Genomic DNA, 22,001 nt, shown 5'->3' with positions numbered 1-22,001 from the left:
CTACATGTGGGTGCTTGATAGAAGCCAACTTTCACAATTGAAGGTCAACGCCACTCGTCATTGGCGCATTTCCATAGCACGCCCTGCTGAGAGTGGTTGTCGGATGGCATGGAGTCGAGTTGGTCCGTCGTGAGTTGAAAATCCGGTTGCAGTGGGGTTTTTCCGATCCGAGCGACGCTAGCGTCATGACTAACCCAGGTCCGTCGTCACCACCGGCGTTTCTCATCGCGCCTTGACATCGCCGCGAGCCTGACCTAACCACTCCAGACCTTCTCCCTTGACCGTCCCACCCATTGCGTCCATCGCCATCACCGGCCTCACCCGCTCGACCTTTGCGCCGTCAAACTCCTCACCCCAAATCACTTATCAATCGTCAACATGGGCAAGAAGAAGAGGCACCACCCAGACGTCGAGGAGATTCTCTCGCGTCCTTGGTGCTACTATTGTGAGCGCGACTTTGATGATCTGAAGATTCTCATCAATCACCAAAAGGCAAAGCACTTCAAGTGCGACAGATGTGGCAGGCGGCTGAATACTGCAGGTGGTGAGTACGTCCAGCTCAACAGCTTGACCTCACGACTGATAACAGCCCAGGTTTGAATGTCCACATGACACAGGTCCACAAGGAATCCCTCACCCAAGTCGAGAATGCCATCCCGAGCCGCGCAGGTCTGGAATATGAGATTTTTGGAATGGAAGGCGTCCCCGAGGAAGTGGTTCAGTCGCACAACCAACGCGTCGTGCAGCAGTACTACGAACAGCAAGCAGAACACCACGCCGCCACTGGCAACCCTCCTCCGGGCAGCGGCACTCCCGGCTCTGGACCTCCAAAGAAACCCAAACTCGAGTCGAAGATGGACTTGAAGGCACGGCTGGCCGCGCACAAGGCCAAGAAGGCAGCGGAAGCTGGAGGGAGCAGCGGCGATGTGACGCCCATTACTGGTGCGCATGGTGGTCAGAGTCCGGCGCCAGTCCAAAGCCCGGCAACTTTCGTAAGTCAACCCAGGCGACCTTTTTTCAGATGGCAATTGACAGTGATGAGCAGCAGGCAGGTTCGCCAACGTACCCGCAACCGCAGATGCCTTACTCGGCACAGCAGGGCAGTCCGGGACAACCAGCATATGCGCAGCCATACGCGCAGCCAGGCTTCCCGCCGCACAACCAGTATCCTCAACAGCCACTTTCGGGCTTTCCTCCCCAGCCTGGATATGGCACTCCAACCTTTCCAACTCCTGGCGCTTCCCCCTTTCCAGGACAGCAATTCCCGCAAGCATCCGGCCAGCCTTACCAGGCACCATTCCAGGCCGGTCCTCCTCGCGCCCAAGGCTCGGGATCGCCGCCCGCAAACTTTCCCTATGGTGCTCACCATCCGCCAAACCGCACGCCTCCAACCAACCCTCCGCAGCCGGCACGACAGGGCAGCTTGCCTGCAGCTCCCAGCCTCCCGCAGCGTCCAAGCTTTGGAGCACCGCAAGTCAATCAGTTCCAAATGCAGCAGATGCATCAGGGCCACGTCCCCGCCGCTCCGGGCGCGCGTCCATCTCAGAATGGCCAACCTGCATCTTCTATTCCCGGGCTCGAGGCATCTGTGGACGAGCTCATTTCGAGCGCAGGTAGGCAAGCAGAGAGCGCCACTCCAGCAGCCAATGAAGCGGAGAAGAAGGAGCCCGAGACGGGCAAAAAGAAAAAGGACAAGGTGCCGACCAAGTTGGTGTACTCTGACAACGATTTCAGTCCGGAAGAGAAGATGGCCCGGCTGCCCAGGTACGCATTCAATCCCGAAGCTCGCAGAGAGGGTGAGACAGTGATTGGCACGCTCGAGCCCCCTGTGACTGGCGTTGTGGTTGGGCAAGATGACGTCGTGGATTCAACGGGATAGGTATCATCACGTTCCGGGCTGGGTAGCCACCTGAGGCCCACGAGCTCTTTGCATATGCTCCCGGGCTACGTCTTACGAAAAAAATCGATGTGGACCGGATGCATTCTCTCGACGCCGCAAAATCCCTGCGTATTGCGAAACATGAACTATGGTCCAGAACAAGGACAAGGAGCAGCTGAGAACAGCTAAGTTTGCTGGTACTGATGAGACTCAATACGCTGTTCTAACATACGGCCGAGGACTATCTTATTCGACCAGTTGCACGGCATCCATGGAGCAAGCAGCACCGCAGCACTACGGCAACGACAAAGCGGGCCTGAATTGTTTATGAAAAAAAGGACGGGGATATCATCCAGTCGGTTAGTCACGTTTCCTGGCAGCTTCGTGTCGGGCAGGAAGACTGATGATGATTGTGGCGTTGAGGAGACCGTAAGAAAAGCCGCGCACTACTTCTACTACTGGCGCTCGTGCGGCATGGCATACTATCTCAACCAAAAAAAGGTGGCTGTCCTTACTCCCACTTTTTTCCTTTCCTTCTCTTCTTCTCTCTTCTTCCTCCTCTTCCACCCCAATCACTCACTCAATCACTCCCCAGCATGTAAGTCCTATCAAACGGTTGGTCTTTTTTTCTTCTTCTTCCATAGTCTCCATCGCTGCTTCCCTTCTTTGGGAGTCTTTTTTGTTTCTGGGCGTTGGCGGGTGGGCTGCGTTCTTCTTTTTGGGGAATCTCAATTTTTGATTGAATCGTCGTCGTGCTTTGTCAACAGGCTTTTGTGATCCAATGTAAGTGATGCTACTACCTATCGCTTGATGGTAGACGCGGGCAGGTAGGAAGGTAGGCAGGCCGTCCTGGGTATGGTTGTCTTTCTGGCACTGCCGTGGCGGGCTCCACGCGGCCGTGCTGTGGGCCGTCCCGCCGATGATGTCGCGAGCCCGCCGGCCGCTGTTGTATACGCGATGATGGCAATAGGGGTTGGAGTGTGGTCGAAGCAGGCCCGCTTCGCTACGCTACGTCCGGCTTATATCTCTCTTCTCCCAAGAGTCTTTCTGCGTCCCTTGCATTTGCCTATCTCTTCTCTCGATACGTCCGCTTCTTCGATTTTGACCCACCCCCCCATGCATGCATGCATGCACGCATGCTACATGGGACGAGACGAGACGAGACTGGACAACATCAGATCAGACCGGACCGTTGCGGCGGCGGGTGGTGGTCGACAAAGCCAGATGATCAGGTAATGCAGAAGGTAGAGCACTCTCAAACTCTCGCGGCTCAAGTTGTTCAATCTCCCAGTTCTTTTAGTCCTTTTCTTATCTGCCTTTTCAAGACGTCGACGTCTCTGTCGCACCCTGCCCTAGCCTGTTTTGCCCTGGCCCCCCTTTTCTCCTTCTTCGCTGCCAACATTGCACTGGCTTTTTTCCGGCCAAAACACATGGCTGGCTGCTCGCTCGCTGCCGTTCCGGTTTTTCGTCGCCGCCCCTTTCCCTTTCCCTTTTTCGTCCCTGGCCAAATGGGTTTCTGTTTTGCCGTTGTCCGTCTGCTGCGGCTTTCATTCCGTTATTGTTGTACCGTGAGAGAGCATGTCGTCACTTTCGCTCTCGCTCTCTTTTCGACTCTGTTCTTCTCTCTTCTCTTCTCTCCTCTCCTCTCCTCTCACCGCGTCTTCCTCTCTCTAGTCATACTCGACACGCACCCTTCACACCTGGCCCTTAGCATGGCCTTCAGCTCTCTCACCCTCACCCTCACCTTCACCCAACTCGCCAACCACCGGCGGCTCCAAACACCACACCTCCCTCAGAACCGCCTCGCCCGCCCCATGCCAACACACCCACCCCAAATCCTCCGGCACGAGCTCGCCCCGCACCAACGCAGCGACGCGGCGCAACTCGCGCAGACCGGCGGTCGTGCAGCGCGCGCAGCTCTTGAAGCCGCCCGTGCTGTCGTAGGTGTGTGCGTGCGTCGGGCTGAGCGGGATGTACAGGAGGATGGTGGGGATGTGTGGAGTGGGCGTGAAGAGAGGGGTCAGGGTTGCGGAGATGGAGGTGGAGTGCGAGGAGGAGGAGGTGGTGGGCAAGGGGATGGGGATTGCGTGCATGGCTTTGGGGGCGCTGTCTGCGAGGGGTGCGTGTGTTAGCTGGCTGGCTCTCTGGTCGGCTGGTTGGGGTTTGGACGACGGTAAGTGTTTGGAATAATGGGATGATGGGAGGGGGTGGGATGGGACGCGGCTGAAAAGACCACTCTACTGACCAACGACAAGACTCCTCGGCCGCCACGCGCACCTCGACGTCGAGCGCTCATACACCAGCACCGGCCGCATCGCCTTCTGCCGCCGCATCGTCTCCTCGCCGGCCTTCTTGTCGATTTCATCGTCATCCTCGTCATTCAGACTCAGCCGCTGCCGCGGCGTCGCCCACGACTGGTCTGACCGCTGCCGGCGATGGCGGTGTGGCGTGCACTGCTGGTTGTTCACCATCTGCGGGGTTGCGTGCTGTTGCGGCGTTGCCCACGACTGGTCTGATCGCTGTCGGCGGTGGTGGTGGTGGTGGTGGTGGTGCGGCGTCGTCTGCTGCGGCGTTGCCCACGACTGATCTGACCGCTGTCGGCGGTGCAGGAATGCGCCCTGCTGCTGGCGTGGCGGCGTCTGCATTTGCTGCTGTTGGCGCTGCTCGTCCATTCTCTGTTGGTTCTCTCGTTGTTCTTGTTGCTTTTGTTGATGAGCCTGCTGCTGCTGCTGCTGCTTCAGCCTCTCTTGAAACGCCGTCTCGTTCGTCCGCGCTTGAATCGTGTGCAGATGTCTTTGCCGCCTTTCCCTTTCTCTCTCGCTTTCCACCCATTCTTGCTGCTGCTCTTCGCTGCGCAGATGTTCCGCGTCGTCTTCCATGTCGTCTTCCACACGCATACCACCACGCATACCACCACGACCCACGAACACATCCTGCACGCCAGGACCTCCCAGCATCGGCGCCGCCGCCAACGACGACAATAGACTGCGCCTCTTCGCCCTCTGCCTCTCCCTCTCCACCAAAGCATCAACACCGCCCTGGCCCGCCACGTACGGCGTCGGCGGCTTGTACGCCCACAGTACGGCCTTCGGATCGACGTGTGTCGGCCTCTCCGCGTCGTCCCGCGCCAGGCGGTCGTAGTGGTCGATGTCGAAGCGGACGCGGTCCTGGCGCTGGCGCTGGCGGACGCCGAGGAGGTCGAGGTTTTCGAGCTCGAGGATGGGGTGGTGTGTGTGCCAGGCGGTTGCTGATGGCGAGGGAGATGGGGAGATCGGCGAGGCTTGTGCGGGTGTGGGAGTGGTGTTGACGTTCGTGTCCGCTGCTGTGGTGGTGTCGGGGGGCGTGCTGGGCGCGCCGCCGTCTTCGCCATCGTCGCGTTGACCACTGTCGGCATTGTTTCTCTCGTCAGCGGTAGACGGGGTGGCAATGTCCATATCCATGTCCACGTTGCTGTCTCCATCCTCCTCCCCCTCCTCCTCAACCAAACTCTGCAGATCAACCCATTCGTCAAAGTTGACGCTGTCGTGCAAGGCGGAGGAGGACAGCAGCGGAGAGCGCGGCGGCGGTGCCGGTATCACGACCGAGTGGGCGCGAAGGTCGAGCGGTATGCAGATGTCGGACGGTGGTACGCCTCCGTTGGCGCAGCATTTGGGGATGGGGAAGGAGGTCATGGTTGGTCTGATTGGCGCGAGTGGTGGAGGTGATTCTGGTTGGCCGTGGAAGGCGCTGGAGCTGGCTGGCTTGATGGATGAGTTGGTAGATTGATGGGCAGAGGCGTAGAGGATGGTGGTGGACGAAGAGGATGGATGGTATTGGAAGGGAAAAGGTATTTTGACTGTGGCTCTTTTGCTCGACGCCGCAACTGACTCTCGGCGTGAAGGTCAGTGTTTACGCATCTGGAGGTTCTTCCTGCTTCCGGTGCTCGTGAGGTAGGCATACTGCTTCGCATTCTTCCACGCATACTAACAACAATGACAGTCCTTCTGCATGCTTCCGTCTGCTCGATGTTGAGGGACAGACAGACTGCTTCTTGCATTACCTGTGCCTGGCTCTTTTGTTGCCCCGTCTGGCCTTGAGCTTTCCACAGCTCACACTTGCTCCATCTGTCGAAAACACCTCAGCCTTTTGTTCCTTCCACTCCAGCCAACCCACACTCTTGTCGCTCGACACACCCAGCAAGAATATCGTACACGACCAATCCGAGACATACAACCAAGCCGCTGGCCGGCGGGGCAAAAGAGAAAAATCTAGCTCTCAATCGGCTTGTCAAAGACAAACAATTTCCTCACGTTGCCGGCGACGCGGCGGAAGCGAAAGCCCGGACTGATGCTGTCGAGCTCGATGGTGGCAGCCCACTCGCAACAGGAACAGCGCTTGGAGCCGGCGTCGTGCTTCTGGGCGCCAAAAGCCGTCGGCACGTAGACTTCTTTTTCGCCAGCCCAGGGATACCGCGGGAGGTCGACTGTGCTGAGGGGAGGCGTCTTTTCTGCTGCGCGGATGTATTAGCACGAGTCATATGAACGAGGGGGAGAAGAACGGAAGTCAGGGAAGGTGGGAGGGCTGACCTTGGACCTGGACCTCGGCGCGGTCCTTGAGGCAGACTTCGTCGGTGGAGCGTATGAAGACGACGACCTCGTCCTTTTTGCCGCGCAGGCTGGAGGTCGAGGAGCCGCTGTTGCGGCGGAAGGGGTGCAGCCAGCTCGACGACTGCGAGGACGTCTTGGGGGAGGACCCAGCTCGGAACGGGCTACTGTGGTGGCTGTACTCGTCGGGCGAGTGCGTGTGCAAAAGAGCGTCGTCCATGATCATCGACGAGGTTTGGTACGGGTCGGGTACCGGTGAAAGAGAGGGTCACGTGGACGGGGGTACGGTGAACAGAAGCAGGTAACGGCCGACAGGCCAGAGGCCGGCGACTCGGATGCTCCTTATACTGACCGTGGATTCGGTCATGCGGCGAGCGCGGTTGGTGTCCAGCTTATGTGACTGGCTGGGATCTGCGCCCTGGGGACGGCGTGCTGAGCCACGCGGTGACAGCACTGGACGACAGACTGATATTGGTGCATGGTAGCCGTCGACCTGTTCGGCATCAGCAGCATAGTGGGTGCCGAAGAAATGATGGCTGTGGGTGGGTCTGGCTGCGATGGTGGAAGTCAGCGCGACTGTGGTAGCGGACGACATCTCGCCCGCTTCAAGTCGCCCACGGCATCAAACGAGTGGCCCCTAGATGTAGGCGCATCTCTTCCGACAAGGCTCGAGGCTGACAGCAGACGGCAGACGGCAAGGCAGAGACGGGTCAATCAGGCTGCCTCGCGCCCTTCGATCCCTGCAGTCGTCGACCACTCACACGCCTCACACCCGACCATCTGGACAACCGCCATCGTCACCTGCGCCCTGACAAAGCCGCTCTTCGAAACATGTTGGCCTCGACGGTATGCGATTCCCTGCAAGGCAACGAGGCAATTTTATGCCTCCTGACAATACGCGAACCACATGGCCAATGTCAAGTCAGCCATTTGCATGCGTCATCTTGCAAACCTTCACCTTCCTTACACGACGGCGCAATTTGCCTCCTCGCGCATTGTCAAGAGACTCGGTCAGTCCAAGGAGCATTCATCAACCCCTGCAACGACGTCTTCGTCCAAGGAGCGTTCATCAGCTCATGCAAGCAGACCGAATTGCGGTGGCGTCTGGGGTCCCAAGGATACAGCCTCGCCCCGTGTCCTCCATTGCCTACTGACGGCCTCCACACCACTTGGCCAGTTAAAAGACCACCCGCATCGCCCTCTCTGCATGTTTGGCTCGGTCTGCTCACCTCTCGCCACGCTCCCCCACTCAACCCCAACCGACTCGATCAAAGGATTCACAGGCTACTGGACCGCCCTCTCATACGCCGGCTGGTCGCCGGCCACACCCCACAATGACTCGACCTCTCTCGCTTCACAAAAAAGCTGACGTATCCGACTCGGACGAAAGAAGCCCATGGGCTCGCAAGACCATCCTGTCGCTCGATGGTGGTGGCATCAAGGGGTACTCGCAGCTGCTCATCCAGAAGCGCCTCATGTACCGTATCGAACAGATTGAAAGAGGCCTCGTCCCAGGCCAAGACGTGTCGGACCCCGACCCCAAGAGGTCGCAGTACTATGTACCCAATAACAGCAGCGAGGACTACGGGTGGAACCCGACGCCACTTGAGCCCCTGAGCCAGAGGCAAGCAAGAGCATTGGAGCCGGCAGACACGCTGGCCGACAGTGTCAACAAGACGTTTTCGGGAGACTACAAAGCCACTGCCTTCAAGCCGCACCACTACTTCGACTACTGCGTGGGCACCTCGACGGGCGGGCTGAGCGCCATCATGCTGAGCCGCATGGAGCTGGACGTCGAGACGGCGCTGAAGCAGTACGACGTCGTCGGCAACCAAGTCTTCGGCCACCCGCGCCTGGTACCCAAGTACGTTTCGGCGTCGTCGCTCGTGCAGCCCAAGTACGCATCGGCGCGGATGGAGAAGGCACTGCAGGACATCACCAAGGCCGCGCTGCTCGACGAGATGCAGCAGTGGGGCACCAGCGAGAAGACAATTCCCTTCCAGAGCGACGCCGAGCGCTCCCGCACCGTCGTCGTCGCCCGCGGCAAGAACCTCGCGCGCAAGACGGGCGTCACCTGGCGGCCGTATCTCTTTAGGACCTTTGACCACCTCCCGCCTGCACCCTTTGCGTCTCCGGCGCGCAACAACCAGCACCTCAACCCGGGCCATGCCCACCGCATGCCAATCTGGCAGGTGGCTCGTGCGACGTCGGCGGCGCCCACGTACTTTGAGCCGCTCAAGGCCGAGGGCTTCATGTTCAAGGACGGCGGGCTGGGGACCAACAACCCGGCCAGTGTTGCACTTCAAGAAGTCACGCAGCTACACGAGCAAAAACCTCTGCTACTTCTCTCCATCGGGACGGGGCGGGCCACAGGGAACGACGACGACGACTCAGAGAACGGCGAGGACGACGAGAACGCCGCGATCCCCGGCGGCCCCAAGATCCCCTCGATCCTGGAGCCGTTCTTCGAGAACCTGGCGGCTTTCAAGTTCATGCGGCACCTGGTAACCGAGACGGAGCAAGTGCACGAACACATGCTCAACCGGTTCGAAGACGAAGCTGCCGCCTACACCTCCTCTCCCCACACCTCCCACGACGCCCACCCCACGATCTACCACCGCCTCAACGTCTCCCCCGGCATCGGCCGCGTCATCCCCCTCGACTCCTGGCGCCCCTCGTCCTCGGGCAGCGCAACCAAAGCCGCCATGCTCGCCGCAACAGTCTCCTACCTCTCGCGCGGCCCCGTAGACGCCGCAATCCACCACACGGCCCAGCTGCTCGTCCGCCTGCGCCGCCGCAGAGCTGCTACCGAGCGCTGGGAGCGCTTCGCCGCCCGCTACGCCTACTACTGCCCCGAGCCCGCCTGTCCGGCGCAGGGCCGCGGCTTCGAGAGCCGCGCCGAGCTGCGCGCGCACGCGCACGAGAGGCATGGGTTTTGGGTTCGTGGAGGTGGCGGCGGCGGCGGCGGCAGTGGCGCTGGTGGTGGTATCAGGGGAGCAGCCGTGTGCGTCGCCGGCCGCGGATGGGCGTGCGGAGAAGAGGGGTGTTGGGACGAGCAAAACGACGACGACGATGACGAGAGTGGCGGTGGCCCACGCACTTTCACCGACGAAGCCGCCTACCGCGAGCACCTGGCGCGCGAGCACCGCATCGTCGACTGGAGCAAGTTCGCGTCGCGGCGCGCGGCCGAGGCGTGGCTGGACGGCGGGCGCATCGAGCGCAAGCGCGCGTGGCGGAATTTGCAGCGCGACGGCGGTAGGATGCCGGAGGAGGAGCGGGAGCATTCGTCTGCTCGGGGGCTGGGGCTGGAGAAAGGTGAGGGCGGAGGTGAGGCGGGGAGTACGGGGAGTATGGGGACTGCGGACACTGATGTTGAGAGGTTGAAGAGCGGTGGTGGTGATGATGCAGATGGGGACGTCGTCGTCAAGAAACTGCAGTTGCGCGTGTGGAGGGCGCTGCTTGAGAGTCGACGGCAGCGACAGCGGCAGCGGCAGCGGCAGCGGGAGCAGCCGTCCGATCGCGGTTCGTCTTCCTCTTATTCTGGGGGAGGAGATGGTGGTGGGTGAGAAGAGAAGATGCAGTAAGTTTGTTTTGTGGGTTGGGCTGTTTGGCGTGTGTATTTTGGATAGGGTTTTGGTAGCTTGGTTGGAGCATCACGACATGGCATGGCATGGCGCATGGTTGGCATTGGCTTGTACAGGTTTGCTTTTCTGTCTCCTGTCTATGTTTTTTTTGGTTCATGTGTGGTGGTGTCTAGGTTAGTTGTCGTCACAAAGCATTGCAGCTAGAGAGAAGTCAGACTCAGGGGTTGGTTGGTTCATCAAGGCGTCGAAGGGAAAGATAGGTTTCCAAGTCTATCTGCGGCCATGAACAAACGCTCCTGGAGCGTAAACAGGTCAGTGAACGACGGCTCCCTATCTTCACTTCAGCCGTGAATAACGTGCTCCCTATGGAAAGTCAAAGTTCGGGGCTTTGTCATTCTTTTCGCACCCCTGTATCATAAGCAGTCTATCATCAAACCTTCCATTTCCAATTTCCCTCACAACCGTCACGACAACGACGCAAAAACCTACGAGCGGCTCTTCTTCTCCAGCGCCAGCGCCCTCAGGCCCTGCAGCAAGTCATCCCGCAAATCCTCCCAGTCCTCGGCGCCGACCGAGACGCGCAGCATGGTGTCGTCGACGAACTTGTCGCTCATGCGGCGCCACTCGATGAGGCTCTCGACGCCGCCGAGGCTGGTGGCGTGGTGGAAGAGGTGCAGCTTGCTGGGCAGCGCTTTGGCGTCGGCCACGTCGCGCGTCCACAGCGAGAAGACGGGGCCGAAGCCGTTGGGCATTTGCGGCTTGAGCCACGCCATGTCGGCCGTCTGCAGCGAGGCGTGCTTGATCTGCGCGACGAGGCTCTTGACGAGGCGCGCGTCCTCTGACTGTTCGTCCGTCGACGTGAGCAGCCCGTGCAGCCACGCCACCAGGCGCGTCGCGTTGCGGCTCTGCGCCTGTACGCGCAGTTGAAGCGTCCGCAAGCTGCGCACGCCGAGCCATCCCTCCAAGCTGCCCATAACGCTGCCCAGGAATACGCGCTCGTTCCAGAGGCCCCAGAACCAGTCGGGGCGGGCCTCGGGCACCGCGAGCACGCCGCACAGCATGTCGCTGTGGCCGCCAATGTACTTGGTGCCGCTGTGCATGACGACGTCGGCGCCCTGAGCAAACGGATCTTGTAGGCCCGGCGGCCCAAACGTGCTGTCGACGGACAGATACGCGCCGCGCGCGTGCGCCTTGGCCGCAAACGCGGCGATGTTGTAGGCTTCGCCGATGGGGTTGAGCGGCGTCTCGACGTGCACGATGTCGCCCTTGCCCAGGCCGGCCGCGTCCCAGCTCTTCTCGTCGTGCAGGTCGACCATTTTCAGGCCGTGCATCTTGGTGTGCAGGCCGACGACGCCGTGGCAGCCGTGGTAGCCGGCGAGCTTGTTCTGCCCGATGGCGATGACGTTGGGCCGGAAGAAGACGAGCAGCGCGTGGAACGCCGACAGGCCCGACGTGTACGTGATGGCGCGGCCGTTGAGCAGCTTGCTCAGCAGCGCCTCCAGCCGCGTCGTGTTGGGAGCCGACAGCCGCGAATAGATGGGCGGGAAGTCGGTCGTCTCGGCTTCGATCTCGCCGTCGATGGCCGGCACCAGCTCCTCGGGTGCGGACGGGTAGCGGAAGGTTGTCGACACGTGCAGGGCGGGCGCGACGTCGGTGTTTTTGGTGTTGAGCCAGTCGTCGCCGTGGATGGAGATGGTGGCGGGCTTGTAGGCTGCAGGCGCCGGAGCGCCGTCGGCGGTGGTTGCGGGAGCCATTGGGTGGATTGAAGAGGAGAGTGGATGGATGTGACGAGAAGAAAAGGCAGTGGATCAGCGGCAGACGCGCTGAAGAATTAAAGAAAAGTAATCTTTCGTAGAAAAAAGTTAAGCGCCCTACCGTTGACAAGTAAACATGAAGTGTTGTAGTCAAGCATGCCGGCCAGGGCCTGACTCGTTAGGCCGGAGCCCCACGTCTCGACCCAGAATTAGTGGGCGTCGTCGGAGACATTCGCGCCGACTTGTTGGCTGGCAGCCGAGCTCACTGACCGGCCGTCATCGGTGACGTGACATGGGGCGTTGGGTTGGCGTCGACCCTCCAACACGACGGAAAACCAGCCGGCCAGCCGCCAGTGGTCATTGACAATTGACTCAATTGCACGTCAAAATCACAGGCACAGCAGGAACAACAGAATTCATGGCGGGGTGAAGTTGATTTTGTGCAAGACTAGTGCCAGTCTACGCTTCCTTTTGCTACCCCGCAGCCCCGCCAGCTGCCCCTCACTTGAGGCCAACCCCTCAAATGACCATCGAACCAGCAACTCATGGCATCATCACGTCATCAGAGGCATTTAGATCTGGCCAGAGTTGACAATCGTAGGCGCCTTCTTGTACTTGATGGCGCCCGAGCCGGAACCGCAAGCCTCAATGGCCCTGATGGTGCGGAACGAGTCGACGTCACCCTCGGGGACGGCGCCGAAGACGACGTGCTTGCCGTCGAGCCAAGAGGTGACGACGGTGGTGACGAAGAACTGAGAACCGTTGCTGTGGGGATTGGGTTAGCCACGTCTCGCGTGTACAAAGCAACTGGTGTCTTACGTGTTGGGGCCGGCGTTGGCCATGGACAGGAGGAAGGGCCTGTCGTGGCGGCGCTGGAAGTTCTCGTCGGCAAACTTCTCGCCGTAGATGGAGCGTCCACCGGTGCCCTGCAAAGAAAGCCGTCAATACGATTGTCTGCACGAGTGTAGGAGGGAGGTCGACGTACGTTGCCGCGGGTGAAGTCACCACCCTGGAGCATGAAGTCGGGAATCACACGGTGGAACTTGGAGTCCTTGTAGCCGAAGCCCTTCTCGCCGGTCGCAAGAGCACGGAAGTTCTCGGCAGTCTTGGGGACGACGTCGTCGTACAGGTCAAAGTTGATGCGGCCAGACTGCTCCTTGACGGCGCCCTGGCTGATGACCTTGCCCTTGGAGTCGACCTGGACCTCGGGGCCCCTGTGAGGATGAAGTCAGTGGTGTGGGTGGCAGCTTGGGGGCGGTGGCACCATACTCCCACTCGCAGTCGAACTGGAGGCCATGTTAGCATGATGTCAGCAGGGCAGAGGGATTGGCAACGTACGAAAACCTTGACAGCCATTTTGTTAAAGGTAGAGGAAAAGTTTCTGATGGAAGAGATGGATGGACGGGAGGAGTGTGTTGTTGTTTGGAAGAGGAGGCGGGACGAGGGGCAGATGGAGGGGCAGAAAAGACGTGGACCCCCGCGCAGGAAACTCATGACGGGCCGGCACTAAGCGACAAGGGGTTAGCGTTGGTGCACGTGATGGGGGAGAGCTCCGGCCGGGGGGCGGTGCAGAGGAACGCCGCAGGAAAAAGCTGAGAGCTGCGCGGGCCCGCATCAAGCCAGACGTCAGGACTGCCAGACGTCACCAATGACGCCGGCGCTGCGCTGCGCTGTACTGTGCTGCTGTGGCCTAGCCTGCTCTGCTACTCCTACATGCTGCTGACCACTGCACCGACTGCTCGGCCACGACCATGACAGCCATGAACTGTGGCTGCCCGAGCTGGCTGCAACTCAAGCTGGAAAACAAGCCGGAGCTCCGTTGGGCGGGGAACGCCGAGTCCATACCTGGAAGAGGACTATGCCGGATGGCTCGAGGTGAAAGATGAGAACTGGAGGGAGCTAGAGCGGACAATTGGATCTGAGGGATGAGATGGAATTCTTGAATGATGGAGCAACCAACGGCCAAAGGAACCAAAGAACTGGACGGAAGCACTGGCCAGATCACGTGATGGATGCTAGCATTGCCTGCGGTCGGGTGGACTGCCCTGCCGCGGCAGCCCTGCGCCTGGCTCCTCGGCGAGCATGCAGTGCAAACTCCAGTTCGACCATGGAAACTCTAGTAGAAATGCAGGAACGGCGCCATCGGTCATAGACTTGTCTGGAGCGTAACCAAATGCCCAGTGCCCCTGGAGCGCCCAGCACGTGGATGGGTTGAGGTCGGCACCGGCAGGGATCGGGCACCGCGGCAGGGAACAAGGACACTCTACCACTGCCAACAACCGCTGCTCACGACCAATTCGCTGTCCTCAACGCTCCCCCCCGTCCACGACCAGTCCACCCCGCCGGCTTGCGCATACCGCCATCATGGACTTTGACAGCCTCAAGGACAAAGTGAGCAACCTCACAGTCTACGACCTCAAGGCCGGCGTGCGCAAGGTTCAAAATGGTGCGTCCACTGCCCGAATCCACAACCGCAGCACCCCGTCTGATGCCATGCAGCCGTCATGAACTACACCGAGATGGAGGCCAAGGTGCGCGAGGCTACCAACAACGAGCCATGGTCGGTTTCTCGCATACGGACAGCTGCCTCTCCGCAAGGCTAACCGGCTACAGGGGCGCCTCGTCGTCGCTCATGCAGGAGATCGCCAACGGCACTTACAACTAGTCAGTCTCTGGATCGCGGTCCCCGGACGCAGTGCTAAACTCGTGCAGTCAACTCCTCAACGAAATCATGCCCATGATCTACAAGCGCTTCACCGAAAAGTCTGCCGAGGAGTGGCGCCAAATCTACAAGGCAAGCACCCTGCCATTGTCCGCCGCCACACCTTACTGACCCAACACCAGGCCCTGCAACTGCTCGAATTCCTCGTCAAGAATGGCTCGGAACGTGTCATTGACGACGCTCGCTCCCACCTCTCGCTCCTCAAAATGCTGCGCCAATTCCACTTCATCGACCAAAACGGCAAGGACCAGGGTATAAATGTGCGGAATCGCGCCAAGGAGCTGGCCGAGCTCCTTAGCGACGTCGACCGCATCAGGTCAGAGCGCAAAAAGGCACGGGCTACGCGAAACAAGTACGTTGGTGTTGAAGGCGGTGTGGGCTTGGGAGGCGGCTTCTCGGGCGGCAGCCGATATGGTGGCTTTGGCAGCGAGGAGCACAGCGGCTATGGAGCATACAGCGGCGGCGTCTACGGCGACGGCGGAGGCTTTGGCGGAGAAATGGACAGTGGCTACCACGGCTCGGGCTCGAGCAGCAGGCGGGATCGCTTCGAAGAGTACGACGAGTACGACGAGGGCGCAGTCGCCGCGCCAGGCCGGAGACAAGCAGACACGCAGCAGCGGGCCGGCACAAGAAGAGAAGCTGGAGGGACCCCCGTCAAAAAGGAGGAGCCGCCCAAACCAAAACAACCCGAAGTCGACCTCTTTTCCTTTGACGAACCAGAACAAAGCTCCAACGGCAAGGCGCCCGCGTCAATGGCAGCAAACGACTTTGGATCCTTGCAGTCTGGCGGAGCCGACGACGACGACTTTGACGACTTTCAATCCGCAACCCCCGCGCCCGCTGCGAGCAGCGCGGCTCCAAAGCCTGCTGGCAGCAGTTCGTTCGTACTGCCTCCGCCCACCTCCACCACGCCGCAAATCGCGTCGCCACAGCCGCGCTCCGGCACGCAGTCGTCCAGCATCAACGACCTCTTTTCCAGCATCAACTCGCCCACCACCTCCGCCTCGAGCACCGCGCGCGTCACGCCGGCCCTCAGCTCCGCCACCAACACGTCGTCGGCCTTTTCCCCGCCGCCGCAACAGCAACAACATCAACAATTCCAACCCCCCAAACCCGCCGGCTACGCCCCCTCGGGCCCCAACTACTTCACCAGCGTCCCCGCCCTCCAGACCCACTCGACGGGCGGCCCCTCGACGCCTGGCGGCGCCGCCTCCGTCCTCTCTCCCACCGGCAGCATCGGCAGCAACGCAACCGGCGGCGGCGCCAAGAAGCCTGCTGCCGGCGGCGACGCGTTCAGCGATCTGCTCTCCGGCATTGGCTCCAAGAAGCCCGCAGCGCAGGGCCAGAAGACGACGATGGCGGATCTGGCCAAGCAAAAGACGAGCACCGGGCTGTGGGGTACGCCCGCCTCGGCTGGCACGCCTCCGGCCGGTGGCGCTGGTGCTGGTGCGAGCGGTGCTGGCGGCGCTAAGGCGTCGACGGGAAGCAGTGGGCTAGACGACTTGTTGGGTTAGATGATTCGTCCGTTTCTTTTGTTGGTGCGGGAGATTTTGGAGGATGGAGACAAGACGAGAAGAGTCTGCTCTGGGGTTGTCGTGTCGTACGGATCATGCTGGCCTCGAGAGCTGTGACTGAACGACAGGACAGGACAGGACAGGCCAAGTTCTGATTGGCCGTGCCTTGTGCCTTATGCCTTGTCATGGTCTTCATAGTCGCCGTTGCTGTTGTTGTAGACCGATGCTGGCACAAGGAGGGGGACATGGGGGGACATGGGGGGATACGTCATGCGTATGGATTGATTGATTGATTGATTGACGGAATGGACGGATGGATGGATGGATGGATGGTCACGCTTTTAAACCCCCTTTCACCTTTTTAAGTTTTGATGTTTTTGGACTGAGGAGGCTGAGGTACTATATTATATTACATTATACTATGTGTATTCTTCTATACACCTTCTACCTCTAAATCTCCTGCCACTACTTCTAAAATCCCTTCATCCTCTCCTCACGCGCTTTCCGTCGTGATTCACAGTCAAATATTGGCCGAGGGCTGATTCCCACTTGTTGTCACCAATGTGTAACGCCATTGTTGTTTCCGGTTTGGCGCTGAAAGACCAAACAAAAAGCATCTCTGGTGGCCTATGGTACCGGCAGGCATCTTGCGTAGAGCACGCCCGCACGGGTCAAACAACAACAACAACAACAACAACAACAACAACAACAACAACACAAAGCACAAGAAAATGGATTTAATTGCACATGCAGCCGACGTGACGTGATGAGATGAATTTGCTAGAAGACTGGCAGACAGCTAGCCGATTGGCAGGCAGGCTGGCTCGCTACTCTGTTCAACTCTTCCTACGTAAAGTGCCTACGTAGACAGATGGGGCGATGCGGAGCGTCAGCAATGATGCATGCCGTGCCATGACGGACGATTGTCTGCCAGCCCAGACAGTCTGCATTCCCGTCTATCCGTCCGTCCGTTCATCCCGGCCGTCCCGCTCGCCATTGCGCGATGAGTGAGCCCCTGACATCTCCCGGTGCATGGCTACTTTCCTCCCCACGTAGCACGCAAGAACGTATATGTGGACGTCTCCAGTCCTTCCGCACATAATCCCTAAACCCCTTCCTCCCCTAACCCCTCCTCTCACCCCTCACCTCATCAAACCGAGAAAAAAAGCAAGACAGCAAACAAAAAACGAAAACGCTTGTCCGAAACGCGCGCCGCTAATTCCACCCACCGCCCCACGCACTCCCAACGCCTGGTCGAAGAGCAAAGGAAACACAAACGAAAGGAGAAAAAAGTGCCTGCCTGCCTGAACGAGACGAAGAATGAACGCAAAGGGAGGGGGAAAGATGGGGTTAAGTGGGCTGAAGAGTTAAAGGGAGAAGGGAGAAGTGACGGGAGAGAGGGACGGAAGGACGAGTCGTCGTGTAGTGCTTTTTGATAGGTAGCCTGGGAGCGTGCGTACACGCCGCTGCTGAAGCTTCCGCTGCGGAAACTTCCGCCACAGCAGCGCGCGGAGACATACACAGCGTCCCAATGAAGACAACGCTGCCTGGCAGGCCGATCGACCGAAAGATTCGTGCGGGAATGCTGGTGACTAAGAGAGAGAGACAGGTCCTCCCATCGACGTCGACGTCGTAATGCCGAAAAAGTCCGAGTAAAAAACTTTTTTCGCCGCCAAAAAAAAAAAAACAAGCAAGCCGCGGCAGATGAAAACGTTGAAAAACATTGGGCTGAACCATGGATGATGATGATGACGACAATGACGACAGGGTGCTCAAATCTTTCGTTTGAAGGAAATCAGTCGCGCTAGTTGAGTCGCTGCCGGTAGGGCGCTGGCAAATCGTTCTCGCTCTGCTTGGCGTTAGCAAACAGCCATTTGAGGTCGTCTAGCCAAACTTACCTGCGTCGGTCTCGAAGCCGAGAGTGATGTCGTCGTGCTCGCCCGGGTATTCGGGCATGTCCAAACACGCAAACCGTCTCTTCGCCGCGTCCACGTCGCTGAGCGGCATTTCGTCCTTCTTGCGCTCCCTGGGCAAGTGGAACTTGGCGTCGACCAGCCTGAGACCAAACCGGCCCTTTTCGCCCTTGCTTCCCTTGAGCTCGACAATCTCAAACACATCCATGGATTTGAGTTGGAAGTTCATGGCATCTGCGTGGCTAAAGTCCTCCATGAAGGCGAGGAGTTGGGTGACGTTGGCTTGCTGGATGATTTGGATGCGCACCGTGCATGCCTCCCAGCGCTTGTAAATAGGGACGACCATGCGGCGACGCGAAATAGCAAGGGTGGAGGCCACGCCGTCGTATTTGACCTGGAATCCGGTGACGGCGAGCTGGAACTTGTGGAGAGCTGAAGAAAAAGTTAGCAGATTGATCGGGAGGCGGTGTTGGCAACTTGCCCTCGTGGTTGGGAAAGCTATAAGAGCGAATGGTGGCCGAAGTCTTGAGCGTCCGCAAGAAGTCGGCAACGGCCTCGGGCACGTTTGGTTCGGATCGCTTGCAATCGATGGCAGCATTTGCGTCGTCCTGGGGCAGGCGTAGCATGTGAACGTGTGGGCCTCCACTGTTGTCCAGTCTGATGAGCAGCTCACCCGGACCTACATCCATTAGTAAAAGCAAACACGACACACTGGGTCGTCTTACCAAGGTTCAGTCGATCCGTGATTGAACCGCAAGTGTGCCTCGTTATGATGCGCAGTTGCTCGGACAGAATCTTGAACTGTTCCGTCTCGTCTTCCTCTGGTTCGCCATCCATCACCTTGACATCCTGCCACTGGAGCTTCTTGACAATGTCATGCCCTTGGCTGTACACTTCCTTCATGCCCAGCTGCTCAATGTTGAATGCCGTCATTGGAACTTGCGCAGCGCAAACTTCATCACGGCCGACACGGAGACCGTTGAGGACCTGGAACAGCTGAACTCGTTCTTTGATCTCGTGGAATGCAAGCGAAGCGGTGCAGGTTTTCCGCTTGTCTTCCTTGATTCTCAAAATCATAAGGGGCACATTCTGGTCTGCGGGGTCGGCACGGAACTCAAAGACAAGTGGTCGCGTGCCATTGAACTCATGACTGACGCTGCTCAGAGTCTTGTTTCGCGGACTCGTCACCATCAGGAGACGGTAGCCGCGGTGCAACTTGCGCTCTCCGGTACCCTCGTTGAGGGTTAAGAACTTTTCAAAGACACGCACCATGGAGCGCTTGACTCTGTCGGGTGGGAATGCAGCGGCATTCTCCGGATCCTTGTATTGCAAGTCTCTTAGAGTTACGTCGTGAATCAGCTCTTCGTCATGACGAGGCTTGAGACTGGCCTCGACTGTGCGTGTGTAGTCCCAGATTCCCCAAAGCATCCTGTAGTCCTTTTCGTTCAGATCCACGCTCAGCGTGAAACCGCGAGGGAGGCGAACAAAAAGGCCCCGCTCGCGAGTCTTCCATTTGACACTGTCCCAGGTGACGCCCTTTTTGGGATCACTCTGGACGCACACTGTAAGCAGCTCCGTCTGACTACAGATGCCAACCTTGACTTGCCAGCTGTTGGGCTGGCGCATGATTGTAAGGACGCAAGGCACAGAAATCTTGTCGTCGCCCTGGTCCTCAATCATGACGCCTACTTGCGCAAAGATTCGCCCATAGCAAAAGTCTTCCTTGGTGTCGGAGAGAGGCATGACGGTTCGTGGATTGATTTGGCGTTTTGACGAGTCCATGACAATCGACCTGCTCTGTCCCGAGAGCACGGTTTCGGCATCTGGAGAGAACGTGGGATAATCGACCCAAATCGACTGATCCTGGCCCTGGATGAGCGCATTGGTCGGAGGCATGACGCCATTTCGAGCGACCGAAACCAAGAGGCCCTTGAGGCTGCTTAGAGCAGCTTCTTGGTTTTCAAAAACGTCGCCCATGTCGGCGTCCCCAGCAGCCCTGGCAGCCTCGGCCTTACTCGGCGTACTCCCGTACACTCTGACGCCTGGATGCGTGTCAATGACCTCGGTCAAAATCCACCAAGCCTTTGCCAGGTCGACATGGGCTTGCGTGAGGAGCTGCTCCTCTTGATTCAGCGGCTGGCCCCTCGGCCTGTTTCTTATCATAACTTCCAGACCTGCGCGGCCTCTCAGGAACCACCAGCTGGAGGCGCGAATCCACTGAAGCGGGGTGTACTGTGTCATGGGCTTCTTGACTTCGGCCGTCAGGCGAAATACACCCTTCATGTGGGCTACGCGTTCTCCAAAGTCGTCAAATGCGGCATCGCCTGCGGAAACCAAGTCAGAGCGGTGGCCGGACGATGTCGTGCTCCAGGGAGTGCGCTCCATGAGTTGCTGTGCGCGCGGGGGCTGCTTGGGGATTTCGACGTTTAGGGCCGGCGATTTCATGTCGGGCAATTCTTCTCCAAGGACAAATGGCTCCGGAGTATGCTTCACGCTACTATCAAAGTCGCGTTGAGTGGGCGTGGGAACGGTGGAATCGAAGTAGCCGTGAGGGGGAGGACGAGGCGCCAGGCCTGATTGTTGGGCGGAGGGGGGCGAGGAGAATGGACTGGGGCCAAAGTCGCGCTGCGAGCTTGAAACGGGAACGATAGGGCTGGTATTAGAGGCGGACGGCGAATGTAAAGCAGTAGATGAAGACGACGAGGGTCTCCGGCCGGTGGGGTCGTCAAAGGGGTTGGGCAGACGGGGTGCTTTGGCCAAATGGCCGCCCTGATCGTAAGAGGGTCTTCCGTAGGAGTTAGACGACATTGACTGCGGCGATCCCATTTCAAGCGTGCTCGAACTGGACCCTGAGGCCAATCTGGCGTCCTCGGCCGGTGGTTCTACTTGATGGACGGACCCCCTGCGAAGTGCCTGGCCCTCGTCGACGCGCATTTGGTGTTGGACCCTGGCAGACAGAGATTCTGCGACGTCGGGCTCCGAGGACAGATAGTTTTGCAACTCGTCGTGCAAGTTTGTATAAGAGTCGGCCGAGGCGACCTTTTCAAGCTCTGGGAGTCGAGGCAAGTCTGGGTCTTCCGGAGATTCAGGCATCATTTCCGACATTCCGGTCTGGGTGCGCTTCAATGGCCCTGGGCGGAAATCTGGCTCGTCGAGTGGTTGAGATATGGAGTCTTGGCTCCGGTGTTGGAGCTTGGCCGCGTCGTCGTCAGCCTCGGACTCTGGTGGGGCTTGAGGCGGCGGAGACTTGGGGCGGCTGAAGCGCTTATCCAGACCGGGCGAGAGCTCTCCCCACGACGCATGGCCCTTTTTGATTTCTGGCCGCTCGAGCTTGTGTGAAACGGTAAGGGAACGGCCCAGCTCGCCGTCGTCCAGCTTGCGGCCTTCCTTGGCGGCCCTTGCTGCGACTACGCGCCTCCGCGAGATTTCAATTGGAGGCGTATCAGACTCGTCGCCCCCCTCGCCTATGATCTCGGGCTCCTTGTTGAGAAAGCCCACGGTCAAGGTCTTGGCCCTGGGTCGTGACGGGCGGTCCGATCCGCGCATCGAGGATGGTAGGGACGAGGAGAGATTCTTTTGGGACGTGTTTGCCTTGGATAGCAACGAAGCGGCGGCTGGCCATCTTTGAGCAGCGGCTACATCTATACGAGGCGCCTTGGGAGAGCCCTTTTCGGTCGAGGGCTTGAGAAAGTCGAGGACGTCTTGCTCCATTGCCTGCTTGCGTTGAGCCTTTTCGGCGACATGCTCCTCCGTCTGGAATATTTTGCCCCTCCACTTGCTCTTGGAAGACATGATGAAGTGTTTGGTCGTGTCGTCGGCAATGGCGAGAGGAGCAGAGGGGGGTAGGTCGGCGGATTCGCGGTGAGGACGACGGGAGAGAGCGAGAGTGGGCCACGCGACAGGGCAGAGGAGATTGCGGTGGATTTGGAAGCGGATGGAGACGAAGCCAAGGGAGGGCCGTCGCAGAGAGGGCGTGAGCGAGAGAAGGTTGGGTCGCGGGAGACAAGAGGCTGCGAATGGCGCAGAGTGGTGGTTATCGTGCAGTCGGGGCG

General features: G+C 59.2%; 8 protein-coding genes across 8 annotated transcripts; 4 read left to right on the top strand and 4 right to left on the bottom strand.

Annotated features, from left to right (window-relative positions):
- Positions 1 to 378: 378 nt before the first annotated feature.
- On the top strand, positions 379 to 1,879 carry J3D65DRAFT_668097 (C2H2 finger domain-containing protein; the record flags this gene model as incomplete). The annotated part of the gene is made up of 3 exons (XM_066803084.1): positions 379 to 544; positions 595 to 992; positions 1,046 to 1,879. 3 exons carry the CDS (start codon positions 379 to 381, stop codon positions 1,877 to 1,879), a joined length of 1,398 nt encoding a protein of 465 aa, XP_066655596.1.
- Positions 1,880 to 2,830: 951 nt separating this feature from the next.
- On the top strand, positions 2,831 to 4,174 carry J3D65DRAFT_381962 (uncharacterized protein). The gene is made up of 2 exons (XM_066795778.1): positions 2,831 to 4,052; positions 4,135 to 4,174. Exon 1 carries the CDS (start codon positions 3,004 to 3,006, stop codon positions 4,009 to 4,011), a length of 1,008 nt encoding a protein of 335 aa, XP_066655595.1. The 5' UTR covers positions 2,831 to 3,003; the 3' UTR covers positions 4,012 to 4,052; positions 4,135 to 4,174.
- A 330-nt stretch (positions 4,175 to 4,504) lies between these two features.
- J3D65DRAFT_625570 (uncharacterized protein) lies at positions 4,505 to 5,816 on the bottom strand. The gene has a single exon (XM_066800352.1). The coding sequence runs from the start codon at positions 5,337 to 5,339 to the stop codon at positions 4,617 to 4,619; it is 723 nt and encodes a 240-aa protein (XP_066655594.1). The 5' UTR covers positions 5,340 to 5,816; the 3' UTR covers positions 4,505 to 4,616.
- A 1,759-nt stretch (positions 5,817 to 7,575) lies between these two features.
- On the top strand, positions 7,576 to 10,280 carry J3D65DRAFT_381503 (acyl transferase/acyl hydrolase/lysophospholipase). The gene has a single exon (XM_066795776.1). It carries the CDS (start codon positions 7,797 to 7,799, stop codon positions 10,026 to 10,028), a length of 2,232 nt encoding a protein of 743 aa, XP_066655593.1. The 5' UTR covers positions 7,576 to 7,796; the 3' UTR covers positions 10,029 to 10,280.
- J3D65DRAFT_625561 (pyridoxal phosphate-dependent transferase) lies at positions 10,265 to 12,193 on the bottom strand. Its single transcript, XM_066800351.1, has one exon. The coding sequence runs from the start codon at positions 11,798 to 11,800 to the stop codon at positions 10,532 to 10,534; it is 1,269 nt and encodes a 422-aa protein (XP_066655592.1). The 5' UTR covers positions 11,801 to 12,193; the 3' UTR covers positions 10,265 to 10,531.
- Positions 12,194 to 12,219: 26 nt separating this feature from the next.
- On the bottom strand, positions 12,220 to 13,257 carry J3D65DRAFT_625558 (peptidyl-prolyl cis-trans isomerase H). Its single transcript, XM_066800350.1, has 5 exons — positions 13,139 to 13,257; positions 13,070 to 13,086; positions 12,786 to 13,014; positions 12,620 to 12,726; positions 12,220 to 12,565 (listed from the first exon to the last, which is right to left on the bottom strand). The coding sequence occupies exons 1-5, from the start codon at positions 13,154 to 13,156 to the stop codon at positions 12,373 to 12,375; spliced, it is 564 nt and encodes a 187-aa protein (XP_066655591.1). The 5' UTR covers positions 13,157 to 13,257; the 3' UTR covers positions 12,220 to 12,372.
- An 813-nt stretch (positions 13,258 to 14,070) lies between these two features.
- On the top strand, positions 14,071 to 16,472 carry J3D65DRAFT_625553 (uncharacterized protein). Its single transcript, XM_066800349.1, has 5 exons — positions 14,071 to 14,246; positions 14,300 to 14,360; positions 14,414 to 14,464; positions 14,513 to 14,594; positions 14,645 to 16,472. The coding sequence occupies exons 1-5, from the start codon at positions 14,165 to 14,167 to the stop codon at positions 16,034 to 16,036; spliced, it is 1,668 nt and encodes a 555-aa protein (XP_066655590.1). The 5' UTR covers positions 14,071 to 14,164; the 3' UTR covers positions 16,037 to 16,472.
- Positions 16,473 to 17,576: 1,104 nt separating this feature from the next.
- On the bottom strand, positions 17,577 to 21,936 carry J3D65DRAFT_381426 (uncharacterized protein). The gene is made up of 4 exons (XM_066795775.1): positions 18,675 to 21,936; positions 18,431 to 18,628; positions 17,935 to 18,381; positions 17,577 to 17,885 (listed from the first exon to the last, which is right to left on the bottom strand). Exons 1-4 carry the CDS (start codon positions 21,739 to 21,741, stop codon positions 17,809 to 17,811), a joined length of 3,789 nt encoding a protein of 1,262 aa, XP_066655589.1. The 5' UTR covers positions 21,742 to 21,936; the 3' UTR covers positions 17,577 to 17,808.
- Positions 21,937 to 22,001: the final 65 nt, after the last annotated feature.

The sequence above is a fragment of the Phyllosticta citribraziliensis genome, assembly GCF_038025025.1.
Source record: "Phyllosticta citribraziliensis strain CPC 17464 chromosome Unknown J3D65scaffold_6, whole genome shotgun sequence".
In the NCBI taxonomy this organism is placed as follows: Eukaryota; Fungi; Ascomycota; class Dothideomycetes; order Botryosphaeriales; family Phyllostictaceae; genus Phyllosticta; species Phyllosticta citribraziliensis.
Note: the sequence above shows the minus strand (reverse complement) of the source record. Positions and strands in the feature narration are given on the sequence as shown.